Source organism: Lineus longissimus, chromosome 5 (assembly GCF_910592395.1).
Source record: "Lineus longissimus chromosome 5, tnLinLong1.2, whole genome shotgun sequence".
NCBI classification, from domain to species: domain Eukaryota; kingdom Metazoa; phylum Nemertea; class Pilidiophora; order Heteronemertea; family Lineidae; genus Lineus; species Lineus longissimus.
Genome location: NC_088312.1, coordinates 1,114,363 through 1,130,047, shown reverse-complemented (window position 1 = coordinate 1,130,047; position 15,685 = coordinate 1,114,363). Strand labels below are relative to the sequence as shown.

The 15,685-nt window shown below is 42.1% G+C and overlaps 1 protein-coding gene across 1 annotated transcript; it reads right to left on the bottom strand.

Annotated features, from left to right (window-relative positions):
* Positions 1 to 2,055: 2,055 nt before the first annotated feature.
* LOC135488654 (RNA-binding protein 28-like) lies at positions 2,056 to 11,502 on the bottom strand. Its single transcript, XM_064773307.1, has 16 exons — positions 11,357 to 11,502; positions 10,914 to 10,959; positions 10,421 to 10,756; positions 10,122 to 10,252; positions 9,801 to 9,889; positions 9,541 to 9,616; positions 9,157 to 9,306; positions 8,607 to 8,963; positions 8,081 to 8,284; positions 7,606 to 7,821; positions 7,358 to 7,422; positions 6,889 to 7,044; positions 6,556 to 6,705; positions 6,015 to 6,089; positions 5,377 to 5,682; positions 2,056 to 2,697 (listed from the first exon to the last, which is right to left on the bottom strand). Exons 1-16 carry the CDS (start codon positions 11,496 to 11,498, stop codon positions 2,587 to 2,589), a joined length of 2,610 nt encoding a protein of 869 aa, XP_064629377.1. The 5' UTR covers positions 11,499 to 11,502; the 3' UTR covers positions 2,056 to 2,586.
* Between the last annotated feature and the right edge of the window lie 4,183 nt (positions 11,503 to 15,685).

Genomic DNA, 15,685 nt, shown 5'->3' with positions numbered 1-15,685 from the left:
TTAGATGAGTCAGCAGTCTCGTTGGCGATGCTTTGACTGCTTGCAGTTGGCAAGCTTCCTACTGGAGCAACAACATCTACAACCCTGGACAAGATTCGAGGTCTAGGTTTCATCTCAAACTTGATTTAGTTCAAATACCTGTTCTTGTTCTATAGAGGAAGTTTTATAGAACGTGTGTCCAAAAGTACACCATGATCATCATCAGACGCCTGGGAGACCCGCCCTGCTTATACACGCTGATGAGAAGGAAAGAAGCCTTTTACCGATCTTACGAGAATAAAGGCCGACTGAGGACGAATATTTGGGCGCATTCGTCGATGATATCACTTGTAGAGTCGCGGACACTGGCTGATGGTGTCACAAAGTGAGGAGGACACACACTGGCTAGTCGTGACTTTGTTTGATGCTCTTACTGCCCATGTCAGATTGTGACTGTCATTGTCCGTTGTCCTGTCGGTTTGAGACTTTGTCTCGGATATACTGTCAAATTGTTACAGTGACATTACAGACACTTTTGTTGCTTTTCTTTTTGTCTCTGGGATAACTTGCGTCAGATCTGATAACTGACTGGTTGTTTCATGGCCATCGTTATATAAACCACGAAAAACCAGCAATCACATTTACGTTGCTTCGCCGAACTTACAACTGCACCAAGTGACATGCACCAATGGCATCCAAAAAACACTAAACTGAAGAATGTTGCGCATCTCAGAAGGACTCCGACACCTAAGATATCGAACCATCTCATGAGTGAGCAGAGTGATGGAATGCCTTTCAGTTCCTTTATCTCGGCGTTTCAGTCGATAGTTTCCGCAAACCGGCAGTTTTGATCGCGCTTATTGTAATTATCATCTCCGCCTTCACACCTGCCAGTAGATGTCCATCCTCGAATACCAGGGTCAGTTGTATGTCCTCACCTTGTGCACACATTCCATTAGCTCGGTAAGTACTGGGTGAAAGGCCCTGAAGCTCGGAAGATGTTCAGAATGCCAACACACACAGGCTCAAACGATCAGACAGTTCCCACCGTTAAAAGGGGACTACAGGCGGAGCTAGGGTGTGCAAGTAGGTTTTTGTCTCTGGGTTTCGCCTCGGGGTGACCTGAACAGCACAGTTGGGGGGGGGGGGGGGGGGGGGGGGCGGGGTATGGTGTCCTTCCTTTTCTCCGGAGAAACTTTAAAATGGGAATAGAGGTAAGAGTCTAATTGGTGATCCTCACAGGTGTCTCGTAACTAGGTCTGTTCGAGCCTTCGTTCAAGCCTGCACTGTTGATGTACTGCGAGACAGTAGAGACACCTATCGGCCTCTATCTGAACACTACTTTAGCTCCTTCCTGTATTATCCCTTTAAGACGTGCATGACCTCAATGTCTGATCAGATCTTTTGAAGACTGCAGGTTTTGGCCGACAGTGGCAATATGTCTCATTCTTATGCAGTCAAATCCAGGTCCAGGGCGGCAGTGAGATGGCTATTAAAGTATTACTGTCTGAAGCAGACCCCAAGTTGTATTACTCATTTTGAGCACAGAGAAAACCCATCAAAAGGAAAGGGGGTTAAGCAAACCACTTGCCTGGGAAGATCCAAGCTCACCTAATGAACAACCATTCAAACCAGCTCCATCTCAAGATACATCGAGTTTTCCAAGAATCTCTGGCCAGGTCCTAGATGCCTACAGCATCCTAGGTATCGAAACTCTATTCTGAGAACCACTCAAGTGAATCATAACCATACAGCCCACTGATCAGCTTATCATCAATTCATTGCCAATAACTCGATGTTCATTTTTCTGAGTTTTTCTGAGTTCTCAAGTATTTATGTGAATCATCTCGTATACAGGGTGCCCCAAAACACGAAGACTGTGCTTCTCTACAAACCCCAGATCCAGAGCAACAGTACCAGTTAATGGAGAACCACAGGGATCATACATGTAGGATTCGCAAATACTGGTGTTTATGGGTTTAGTTTATTTGATTAGGTTGAGTGCACGTCAAAATGAAGGAAGGGCAATGCAAATGTAATTAACGAGATGAATAAAGAAAACAAAACAAAATTGAATAAAACAAAACGTTGTTTATTTTATGACTGGACCAATCGAGGTACATCAATGCATAGCAAATCTGCCTGCAGAGCAGAATATTGTGGATATATCGTTATTTTTGAATGATGCTTCATTTCATTTAAGACTGATATAAAGTACCAGTGTTTCCACATACATTGTACATTGATTTTTTTCAGATTTCAGCCTGTTGTTACCATGGAAATCCTTTAATTGCTTCTGCTTGTAGGGCTGACAGTTCAACCCACAGACTGCATTCTCAACAAACTAATAAACACCTTCACACCAGCCACCAAGCAATCTCTAAACCAATTGTCTGGCACTAATTTCATTTGTGAGAAAATAATTTAAGCACTTCTGATTCCATCAATATGTTGAATATCAATAGTTGTCATTACTGTCATCTTTGCACAACAAATTGGAAACTTGATCATTTGATAACATTTCATGAGTTTGTGCCACCAGCTTCTCAAGGGACCACAGCTCATCCACAGTAACTCAAGTCCTTGTCCAACCTTCACCACCATCACCTAGTCCCCCCAGGTTCCACGTTTGCCAGCTTTTCCCATTATCTTCTGCTTGTACTTGTTTACCAAGCTGTCAAAGTCATCAGACTGTTCTCGTTTCTGCGGTTTCCTTGTCTGAAAAATACAAGTAGAAAGAAAACTATGTTAGAATGATTCTCGACCCAATCTCTCTCGTCTGATAGGGTGCTCATGGGTGGCCAGTATTGGTTTGGCAGAAACATGCAAGCAGCTTATCTCGAACACAGAAAGAAATGGACAACATTGATCAATCTTCTTTTTATCTTTCACACTTTTTGCCCAAAACCCTCAGCTGGCACCTGACCACAGTTTTTAGTTGACCAGGCTGGCCCACTGATGCACCGATCATTTCACTGTTCTGACAGAAGAAGGATGTTTGGAAATACCAATATATAACCATGGTGATCATCGTCTCCACATGTGAGTAGATAGATGCAAAATACCACTTCAAAGGAGACATTTGTCAGGAAGAAAGCATTCTCATTAGCCATGAGAGAACAATCAATTGCCTCAGTGGGATTGTAAGACATCGTCACTTAATATCTGCCACTGGCTCCAAGTGCAGGCAACTAATTCAGTGAAGACAGGTTTTCAAACATCAAAGCTTTCGTTGATGAACAGAGGATGGCTGCAAGATATAGTCGTCTAAGAGATACTGCACGAACTGAGTTGGTCTTATTATTATAGAATAACTTGGTTGACCAAGAATACTCAAATTTTTGTACATTTCTAAAATTGGGAAGATGGCCAAGGATGAGATAAGATGATAAAAGTACAGACTGTAGTTAACCATACTCAAAGTTTTTAATTACAGTTGTACTTGCAGTCTTTGTGAGTTCAATTGTACTTTAAAACCTACGGCAGTAGAGAAGAACTCAGCCAGAAGGCGCAATGCTTTTCTTTGGCCTATTTCACCTTTTCCGTGCTGTTTACTTGCATACTATCATGGCACAGGCCCTGTTTCTTCAGGTGTGTTATCAACACTTCCCAACACAGCGTGTAGCAGCCAATGTTCTGTTTACATCCAGCTAATGCACTAACCATGCTGATTTTATGTTGATGTGGTACAATATCATAGGGTCTGGTCAGTCCTAGTTCTGGCCACACCCAGTCAACTGGGGGCTGCCCTTGCAACTGAATAGCCGAATTGTTATCAATCTTACACATGGGAGTTATTTTCACCATGTCCAGTGACCATGTTCACCACATTTGACCCCATGACCTAGGTAAAACCGAGACCAACCATATCTGATTGCAATAAATATTTAAATAGACAACATTGGTTTTAAATGAGGGACACATGAGATGTATAAGCTCGGGTACAAATACTTGAGCGTATTTACATTCGATAGGTGGCCAGATTGATGGACGATTCGTGAGTTAAGGAGAAGGTGACCATGATCAAATCATCATCTGATCAGGTGAGCCGCATTGAATAACCAAGAGCACACTGATGAGAAATTACTTAGGAGGAAAATAACTACATCCCCTGATTCATCTGAAACAGAAGACCATTTGTGTATTATTTCTGATCCTGTATTCATCTAAAACGAAAGATCGTTGGGTATTCTTAAAACTTCGGCAAAGCTGATCAGATATTTGTTGTGCAACATTGGTTTGTGACCTTGAAATAAACCTATTTTAACTGAAAGGCAGATTTGAAAAAGCAATCATTACACAGGAGAAATCAGCTCGTTAGAAAGTAACCAATTATTCTCAGAAACAAGATGATGATGGCTTCTACCTAGAATATACAGTGTATGGCCAGCCCAGCTATAGCTAGATGGAGAGTAGGAATAGACCCTGTAACAGGCGGCTGTGCCAGCCAGCAGCAAACATTCAGCACATCCACTAACACACAGCCTGGTGCATGGATTGAACAGGTAGGTTAACGGGGCAAAAAGTCTGAAGGTCAACACTAAAAACCTGAAAAGTCGAAATGTCTGAAACTGGTCCTGACCCTGGGGTTTGTGAACAATTTGTACTGCAAACATCAGTGTTCAGCCAGTACTGATCTGGATTTAAAGGCAAGGTCAGTTGGTGAACTGTGTTTACATGTGGCCAACTGAATGTGCAGTTGTTGCAGAGACAAACATGCTGAAACATGACGTGTGTGCACGAATGCATAGGCATGCATGGAAGATGCACTCGAGCCCAACATGCAAATGTTAGTTCACATTGCGAAATCTCACAACAAGGTATTTTTGGCGTGTTCAAGTTGAGCCCCGAGCAAAGAACATAGGGGCTATTCCAGGTAAAGCAAGTGAATGCTCTACTTCTCTATCAACTATTGGTATTTGATAGTGTGTAAGCTGAGCCAGCTTGCAATCAGCAATGTTAAATCCAAGGCCCATTCCATGCCAAGTTGACTCAGTCCCATGTACATCATGCGATGCATCCAACATAAAATGTAGAGGACTTTACAGTTAGCCACAAGTGGAGTAAATGCTACCTGTAGCTCCTACTAAATAAGGAAAGGGGAGAAGGCCTGGTAGCTTCTGCCACCTGTTTCAGAGATATTGTACCAAAATTCACCACTCAGACGAAAGCTTTTACAAAGTGCCTGGTCTTTCAGTCGAGCTTGGTAAGAAAGTCAGATGTTCTTTGAACAGTAGCTCCATCTATGGTGAGGCAACAGGGATAAACCAGTTATGTCTAGTGACATGAGTCTGAGCAACATACTAGTAGACTGAGAGGTAATTTGATTCTGCCCCTCCCAGGTTAATACTCCAAATCCAACATCAAACAAAAGAGCCTATTACAAAACTCTCTTACCCTAGTTCTCTTCTTCTTGGCAGGCGTAGGGCCCCCGGATTGAGCCAGTTCAATTTCAGGCCCCTTCCTTTTCTGCGCCTTCTCCCGACTGAGTTTCCCCTTTGGTTTGTTTCCTGGTTTGATATTGCCTCTCGGTTTATGCCGTATCTTGGGCCCCCAATGTGATGGTAGGCCTTTCACACCCTTCTTGGCCTCAACCCCTGACATGGCTTGTGTTTGGATTTCTTTAGAGCCTTGTGGTGGCGTTGCTTGCTTCTCGTATCTTGATTTGTTTGCCTCCCCTCCTTTCAAGATGGCCTCTTTCATCTGCAATATGGAAGAAGAGCATTTATTCACAAGTAACACTTTAAGATTTCAAACTAATGCAGCAAATGAAAATCAACAGTTCTGGCATACATGTAGGCTACCGTGTTACTTGGAATACTGGCAGTTGCCAGGAACAGTCTTATTTCAAATTTCCTGAAAATCTTCACTGGTGCATCAAAACAACTGGCAGACAAAGTTCAAAGTCAAAATCAAATGCAGTGACTGGTGCTTCAGTACTTTACAAACTGAGCTGCTGGAAACTGCCAAACTTGCATGTCTTCTGGAGTTTACAGTAAGTCACTCATCTCCTTTACTACACCTTTTCTACTCACCTTGCCCCGCTCTATTCTCTTTTGTTTCATCTCCAAGGCTCGTTTGTTTTCTAGCGAGAATTCAACAATCAATCGCTGGAAAGAAAACCGTCACACAAATCAGTGATGCTATCCACCAAGCAACAAGACAATCAAAGCAAATGACATTGTTACACATGTTCATTTTCTTAATTTGCTCCAACTAGTACCAATCAAAATCTGGCCTGTCAAGATATGTCAAAACCATGACATAAAAATCAGGCCGGGAATCCATTTGATCCATCAAGTTAACTCAGTTAAAGTTCTCTCAATCAAAAAGTATGTTGAAATAAGTAAACAAGCACCATAATGTAATATAATCTGTCCGACGTTTCGGTATATTGAACCTTCTACTTGGAATGAACAGCAGGTACCTGCGAATTGCTTTAAGTACGATCATAACAATAGCGCTCAGTTCGCGGTCGCGCCGCGTGGCTTTGTTTACAAAACATTACTACTGATTGGCTGGAGAAAAGGTCGTGACTCTCAATCAAAAAGATCAAACTGTTCAAGTCTAGTTCACCTTATTTTCTCCAAACATCTCAGGATTATTGTTGGTGTTCCTCAGCGCCTTCAGAGCATGTTCATGTTGAGTAAACTCCACAAATGCATAACCTCGAGACTTCGACTTCCCTTTGGCATTAACGTTTCCCATGTCTCTCATGATACGACACTGAAATGGAATGGGACAAAATGAAGTTTTGAAGCTAATACTGGATTAAAGAATGTTTACTTCCAGCTTCTTTATCATATTTCTGCTTTCTATATGAATATTGAGCAAAAGTTTCACCAAAAAATGCCCCAATGTTTTACGCTGATAACTTTTCCTCCCAGGTTGGCAAAAACCTAATCCTACCTCTGTTATTTTAGCATTTCTATTGTCGACAGATTTCATGTAGACTTTCCGTAATGCCTGGTCATCGACAGTTGGAGGGATGTTACGAACACAGAGACGAGTCTTCGAAACAAAGACATTCCCATCTTTCAACTTCTGGCGTTTTACATTTTCAACCTGAAATTATACCACAGAAGGAAGAGGTTGTGGAATTTCTATCATCTTAATTCATGAAAACAACATCATTGTGAGTTTTTATAGACAGACTTGTGCTATGAATAGCCTTTTCAATTACTTGTAATATCGAAGCACCTCTGTCACACTGTGCCACTGATCGGAGATAGTGTGAAACCGCCCAGAATTCTAACTGTGAAATTAGTCAGTCCAGATCGCGGCTACATGTATGAGTGATGACTGGCAAGGCAATGATGACTGTACAAGTAAATGTGGTCATTCGAACCAACATTGCTTGTGCTCTCTCATATCATACCTTCATTCTTTTTGCTAAGTCAGCTTTTGAAAGACCTTCAGCAGCAGCAGTACCCGGCCTAATCACTGAAAATAAAGATATATGATGAACATTTTGTAACCTAACCATGACAACTGTAAGCAAAGGGGTAAGCAAAGGGCCTCTGGTAAATGAAGGTTCAAACCATGAACTTCAAGAATTATGAAGTGCGCAGAGCAAACTTTCACTCAATCTTATCAGAACCAAACTTTTAATTGCATCCAACTTACTTCCTTCTCTGACGAGGTAAAGATTGCGCCGGTCCTCCTTCTCTTTCTTCCTTGGCTGGCGTAACTCCTCGGCCTTCTCTCGTGACAATGCGGGGATAACGAAGAGTTTCCGCTTGTCCAACACCAGCCCACTATCACCTCTCAATGCCACCTCATTGGCCTTCTCTAAACAGTTTGCCGCACTTTCCTCGGCAGTGAATTTAACAAATGCAGTACCTGTTGAATCAAAGTAACTGTGTTATTTGAAGAAGAACAGAAAGGATCAAAAAGCATTGTACCCTGCACTCATACAGGGGATGGCCTCCCACCGTTATTATAGAATAATATTTGAAATTGACCATGACTTTTGTGAAATTAACAGCATTCACAGACTCCCCCCCCCCCCCACACACACACTTTCCTGGACCCTGGATCCATGCCCAATCCATTGCTACTGTACCAGGCTTCTCAATCTGGCTTTCAAACTAATCAGTACCTTTTGAATGTTCTGTGTTCGGATCTGTAACAATACGACAATACTCGATCTCGCCAAACTGTCCTAGGTATTCCTGCAGTTCTTCTTCTTCAGTATCAAAGGAAATATTCCGAATGAACACTGTCTTCTTCTCATCCAATACATTCTTGCCGGCAAGTTTAGGGCCATCCAACTTTTTCTTTTTCGTCTTGGGCATTTCATCCTCTGTAATGGATGAGAATTCCCAATACACTACATGTAAGAGTGGCAAGTTGATGGAAACATCGTCAATAACTGATACAGTTCAAAGGAGTCCTCTTTATTGGCTACCAAGTTACAACTAGCTTGGGTTAACAACCAATTACACAGCTACATGTACCTTGTGTGAGAGGCTCTTAAGGTCCCCTAGAGAAAGGTCTCTGGAACTTCACTCATACCATGATACAATGATGCCACCACAAACGAAGAAGCCCAAATGGAAAAGAAAACCATCAACACAAACAACAATTCACAAATTTTCATCATTCATAAAAACATAGATACTTACCATCAGACGAAAGGTCATCCTCATCGTCATCTTCATCATCATCATCGTCATCATCATGATCGTCGTCACTATCGCTTTCACTATCGTCATTGGCATCACTCGCTGTACCCTCATCATCATCATCATCATCACTGACGTCATCATCATCATCATCATCATCACTAATGTCATCTTCACTTTCATCACTTGATTCAGACTCAGTCTGTATCTTTGTATCTGCCAGCCTCGCTTTGTGCCGTTTCTTATGGACAGGTACCTCTTCAGAAGATTCTGACTCATCACTGTCGCTCACCGATTCCTGGGTCTTTGACGTGACATCTCTTGGAGGGGCGTCTTGTACTTTGGCTGTATTCGCACCTAGAAGGTAAAGAGAATGTATTGGCTAGTGTCAGAAAAGGCTAAGTACAACCCTGAATAGTCCCAACTACATATAGGAACCAGAGAATTCACATGTTAAGGCAGATCCTGAAGATTTTATCATTTTCATTTCATGTTTCAAACATTGGCATTGGTGCCGATGCCAGGGAGATTGACTCAAAGCAACACTTACCCGACAGTGTTGTATATTTCTCCCTATCCAGGGCCCAATCAACCGCAACAGGACGGCCCAGGATTTCCTTGGCGTTCATCTCCTTCGTGGCAGTAGCAGCATCACTCATTCGCATAAACTGGACAAACCCACAACCTATTTTTCGGCCATCTGAAATAATAGTTTAAGTCAGGTCAGATGCATGATGAATATCCAATGAAGAGTCAGCTACAAATGCAGTACATGCAAGTTTGGTCATTTTAGTCAGGGACCTCAGTTTTGGTATCTCTTGACAATTCATCTCTCCTTGATATTAAGAAGAGGGCTACAAAATAATGCCAGCAGTTTAAAGCACGCTTGGCATTAAGGAAGATTCTCTAAACATGAAAAAGAAACACAACTCACCAGCTCTCAATGGTATGATGGCTTCAGCAATCTCTCCAAACTTTGAAAACACCTGTCTTAGATTTTCTTCATTGCACTGAAAAATTTAATGACTTGATTTTGGTTCAGGGAATGAGATTGAGAAAGGAAGGAGTTACACTACAGGGCAAAGCCATTAGTGACAGTAATGATAGTTGGGTATTCTCTGGTAGGAGAGGTTTCTCTCTGGTTGTAAAAAGTTCACAACCTATTCTTCAGTTAATCCTTTGACACTGACTCACCTGAAAGGACAGGTTCCGAACAATTAACTTGGCTTTCTTCAAATTTACAACTGGAGCTTGTGTTTTGATATCTATCTTCAATTTACGACCTAGAAAGAGGGAGGAGTTAGTGAGACCAAAAACGGTGAGAGGTTAATTGTGATTTACAGTCCTAAATCTACCATCACAGTTATATTAGACTTGAAATAACTTAGTCTGAAGGCTAAATCAGCTCCCCATATGAGAGCGAGTTCATGATGGTTGCACTGACATCCCTCAAATGCTTGTTTCACAGGAAGGACAGACAAAACAATTTGGGGTTTCTTACAAGTTGATACTCACCTTTTAGTGTCCTTTTTTTAATTAACATGAGTGCATTCATTGCTGTAGCTTTGTTTGTAAACATCACACTGGCTCTACCCTCTTGACCTTTGATTGGAAACTTCAAGTTCAGCATATGTTTGTTTGTTCCTCTGAAAGAATGATATGTCAGTTAGGGTGCCAGCCTTACATTTTCTGTCAATCCATCAAAGCAAAACGCATTCCATGGTAACACAGATGAGAACAGGAATCTATGTGAGAATTCTCTTGGAGTAAAACAACAGAGATACTGGTCATTTTCGCAGACAACAATAACTTACTTCAAATAGACATCCAAGTCAGCTCTCCTGACACCTTTTGGCAGATCAGACATATCTAAAATGCCAACTTTCCGCCTGTTGCCCTGTGACGCTGCCTGCACATCCTCGGGCAAAGCACATTTCTCCGCTGTCCCCTCAGGGCTCTTCTCTTCCAATGATTTCACTGCATCCTTCAACACTATCTCTTCATCATCACTTGAATCAAGGGCCGATTTCACCGGTTTTTTCTCTTTCTTGATTTGCTGTTTCCGTTTAGACTTCTTGTCTGCAAAGTCAATCTGAACTTTTCGACCTCCGACGATTTTGACATTGGTCTTTGCTTTGTTGGCGTCATCCCTAAGAACGAGAAGAAAAGAATGAATTCATTTGGGATAGCAAGACAAATTTAGGAGAAGCAAAAGGGCCCCAGATGGGTTTAGGATAAATTTGATTCAGTGAAGAACAATGAAGACACGTGGACCAGTTTCTGTTTGAAATAATGAAATCTACTCACTGTAAAGAGAAGGTGACGTAACCATATCCCTTACAGATGTCTTTACCTGAAAGAAATAATTCACATAATCATGATAATGATACATCTTTTCTCGACCTCCGTCATTGTGATTGTCATCAGCATCGCCATCGGTCATGTTTTGGTGAGAGCCCAGGCCCAAGGGCAAGGCCGGACAGGCAGCCATCATCATCATTCGATCCGCTCAAACCGTACACTAGCCATGTAATGATGTATATGAATGATGTGAATACTAGATGATCTGTATAGATGCATGGCTGTATATGCACATGTATGTATGAATGAATGATGTACCGTACACTGGACCGACTGGTACTTGATAAGTTGGTAGCCTCAAGCACCCTAGGCTTCTTAAGTTAAAGGCTATAGCCTCAGCCTCAGATTTTTTACTAAATACTTTCTAAAACGAAACTTCCCACACTTACCCTTCTCTTTCACCACGAAACATTTTTTCAATGGTCCAATGTTCCCAAATATGTCCTCTAACTTTTCATTTGAGGTTGTTAGAGGCAGATTTCTGATGAATAATGTTCTGCCAACAGGTGAAACAAGTTTTTCGTCCGCCATGCTTTCTGTGGCCTTGACCTCAAAATTGAGGGGTCATCTCAATAAAGTTCCAAATGCGAAATCACATTGCCACTGTAAATAAGTTATCTGAACTTGGGCAGTAAAATTGTTAACTCACACAACAAGTGTGAGTCTAAGGATTACGCGTAATCATTTCTAATCCATATGTCTATGAATCTGAAATATTTTGCGGTTGCATGCTCCATAGGAATTCTAATCCCGGTATTTTCGTGATTTCGTGCTCTGCTACCGTCCCTCCCACCCTCCTTAAGATGAACCGAAGTACCGGCAGCGTATGGAGCAAGGTGCGGCGGCGACGGAGAGGGAAATTCATTTCCACACTTGCCGGGCAGCGAATTTACAATTCCCAAACAGGATAGGCATAAGATATATTTCGAGCTTTCTGATTGGTCACAGTACACCCAATTAACATACGCACATGGCCCAATAGTGTGCTCATTGTTGTGATGTTGTCCAGTAGTACAGAAGTTTGGGGTTCGAATCCCATGTGGGAAAATAAATTTCAACACATTAAAAAAAATTTTTCTTACATTTCATATTTCTTCTCAGGCATCATGCATCATGCATCATGCTGGATCATTTTTAACCTCCCCCCCCTCTATAAGTCCTTCTGAGACGCTTTAAAGGACCACAATATACATCTTGTAGCATCAACATTTCTATGACCCATCTCGCATCACAAATCAGCTGAGGCGGTTTCGTTAGCGATAAATCAATCATATTTATTATGTATCCAGATTTCGAAGATTTTTTCTTTGTGAGATTCAAGACCCAGACACAAAATGACTCCCCCTTACATGTTTCCAAACCCTCAATGCACTGGCTAAACATGTCAGAAGGACGGAGGGTTTTGGGGACCCCCCCCCCCCCCCCCCCCAATGCACTGGCTAAAACGTATCGGAAGGACGAGGGTGGGGGGGGGGTGCTCTCCATGTCAAACAGCTGTGTGAGTTCACTAGAGCTTGCACTTTATATATTACATAGTATAAAACGGCTTCGGCGGTTAGACGGTTAGACGGTTGCACTGTGGATTGGCCCGATGGTCACGAGTTCGAACCCCGGCGAATCTATTTTTTCGAGTTTTTTTGAAAAATGTTCTTGTTATTATTCATTCATGTACGTTAATCAGGCGCGGATCCAAGCGGGTGCACCAGATGCACGGCTCCTAATTGATGTAAATGTTTTTAATTTACCACTCATGAAATTTTGGAACACACCTGTCCAGGAATTTTGGTAGTGAGAAATGTAGAGCACGCTCCCTCTTCTTCCAGTTCCTAGATTCGCCGGCCCTCTTATAGTACCATCATCTTATACCATTATGAATATTATCACGAAGAAAACCCCTTCACCGGATCTTTTCAAGCTGAAGTACACACTGATTTAGGTGTTCGAGCACTGCAGATTAGGTTTGACAAGTCGGCGCTAAATTCATTATCAGTGATGAGCATTTAGTTTGTAACTACAGTGATGAGCAGGCGCGCGGATAGATTTAAATTACATATCATCTTTCTGGTCACCTAAGTCCCACACCAAAACTGTCCCTTTAAATCACGTGCACGGAGCTGTATGAATACGATTGCCGTGTGCTTGCGCACTTCCGACACCAAAAGAATCGACTCGAATCTTAATTCAAATTCGCCATTGCTGACATCATTGGCGCCAAAGACTATTTCTTTTGACCCTGTTGACCTCGCTTCTAAAACATTTTTGAGAAAGCCATTCACACATTAAAATCAACTACGAACATTATCTATTATATCACCGAGCTATATAAATACGACATATCAAGAAAAATCGGTCGCACTATCGAATTATACGTTTAGCTTGGAACTATTTGCACCCAATTACCCTTCCGCCAGCGAGACCTCGTCACAATCATGGCGCTTCTTCAAAATGGCGACGGCTTAAACAACGAAAATCCCGTTCTACTATGAAAGCCTTGATGGCCTCGGTGGTTAGGCGGTTGCACTGTGGATTGGATGGTCACGAGTTCGAACCCCGGCGAATCTTTTTTTTCGAGTTTTTTTGAAAAATGTTCTTGTTATTATTCATTCATGTACGTTTATCAAGCGCGGATCCAAGCGGGTGCACCAGATGCACGGCTCCTAATTGATGTAAATGTTTTTAATTTACCACTCATGAAATTTTGGAACACACCTGTCCAGGAATTATGGTGAGAAATGCAGAGCACGCTCCCTCTTCTTCCAGTTCCTAGATTCGCCGGCCCTCTTATACCATCATCTTATACCATTATGAATATTATCACGAAGAAAACCCCTTCACCCGAACTTTTCAAGCTGAAGTACGCACTGATTTAGGTGTTCGAGCACTCCATGCAGATTAGGTTTGACAAGTCGGCGCTAAATTCATTATCAGTGATGAGCATTTAGTTTGTAACTACAGTGATGAGCAGGCGCGCGGATAGATTTAAATTACATATCATCTTTCTGGTCACCTAAATCCCACACCCAAACTGTCCCTTCAAATCACGTGCACGGAGCTGTATGAATACGATTGCCGTGTGCTTGCGCACGTCCGACACCAAAAGAAACGACTCGAATCTTAATTCAAATTCGCCATTGCTGACATCATTGGCGCCAAAGACTATTTTTTTTGACCCTGTTGACCTCGCTTCTAAAACATTTTTGAGAAAGCCATTCAAACATTAAAATCAACTACGAACATTATCTATTATATCACCGAGCTATATAAATACGACACATCAAGAAAAATCGGTCGCACTATCGAATTATACGGTTAGCTTGGAACTATTTGCACCCAATTACCCTTCCGCCAGCGAGACCTCGTCACAATCATGGCGCTTCTTCAATATGGCGACGACTTGGACAACGAAAATCCAGGTCTACTATTAAAGCCTTGATGGCCTCGGTGGTTAGACGGTTGCACTGTGGATTGGATGGTCACGAGTTCGAACCCCGGCGAATCTATTTTTTCGAGTTTTTTTGAAAAATGTTCTTGTTATTATTCATCCATGTACGTTTATCAGGCGCGGATCCAAGCGGGTGCACCAGATGCACGGCTCCTAATTGATGTAAATGTTTTTAATTTACCACTCATGAAATTTTGGAACACACCTGTCCAGGAATTTTGGTGAGAAATGCAGAGCACGCTCCCTCTTCTTCCAGTTCCTAGATTCGCCGGCCCTCTTATAGTACCATCATCTTATACCATTATGAAAATTATCACGAAGAAAACCCCTCCACCCGAACTTTTCAAGCTGAAGTACACACTGATTTAGGTGTTCGAGCACTGCAGATTAGGTTTGACAAGTCGGCGCTAAATTCATTATCAGTGATGAGCATTTAGTTTGTAACTACAGTGATGAGCACGCGCGGATAGATTTAAATTACATATCATCTTCCTGGTCACCTAAGTCCCACACCCAAACTGTCCCTTCAAATCACATGCACGGAGCTGTATGAATACGATTGCCGTGTGCTTGCGCACTTCCGACACCAAAAGACGCAACTCGAATCTTAATTCAAATTCGCCATTGCTGACATCATTGGCGCCAAAGACTATTTCTTTTGACCCTGTTGACCTCGCTTCTAAAACATTTTTGAGAAAGCCATTCAAACATTAAAATCAACTACGAACATTATCTATTATATCACCGAGCTATATAAATACGACACATCAAGAAAAATCGGTCGCACTATCGAATTATACGGTTAGCTTGGAACTATTTACACCCAATTACCCTTCCGCCAACGAGACCTCGTCACAATCATGGCGCTTCTTCAATATGGCGACGACTTTAACAACAAAAATCCCGGTCTACTATTAAAGCCTTGATGGCCTCGGTGGTTAGACGGTTGCACTGTGGATTGGATGGTCACGAGTTCGAACCCCGGCGAATCTTTTTTTTCGAGTTTTTTTGAAAAATGTTGTTGTTATTATTCATTCATGTACGTTTATCAAGCGCGGATCCAAGCGGGTGCACCAGATGCACGGCTCCTAATTGATGTAAATGTTTTTAATTTACCACTCATGAAATTTTGGAACACACCTGTCCAGGTATTTTGGTGAGAAATGCAGAGCACGCTCCCTCTTCTTCCAGTTCCTAGATTCGCCGGCCCTCTTATACCATCATCTTATACCATTATGAATATTATCACGAAGAAAACCCCTTCACCCGAACTTTT

What these genes read in the sequence shown, in the direction of transcription:
- LOC135488654 (XM_064773307.1), bottom strand. Translation starts at nt 11,498, where the DNA reads ATGGCGGACGAAAAACTTGTTTCACCTGTTGGCAGAACATTATTCATC. An exon ending in GAACACAGAACATTCAAAAG is followed by an intron (nt 7,822 to 8,080) that starts GTACTGATTAGT and finishes TTGATTCAACAG; the next exon opens with GTACTGCATTTGTTAAATTC. An exon ending in GAAATGCTAAAATAACAGAG is followed by an intron (nt 6,706 to 6,888) that starts GTAGGATTAGGT and finishes ATTCCATTTCAG; the next exon opens with TGTCGTATCATGAGAGACAT.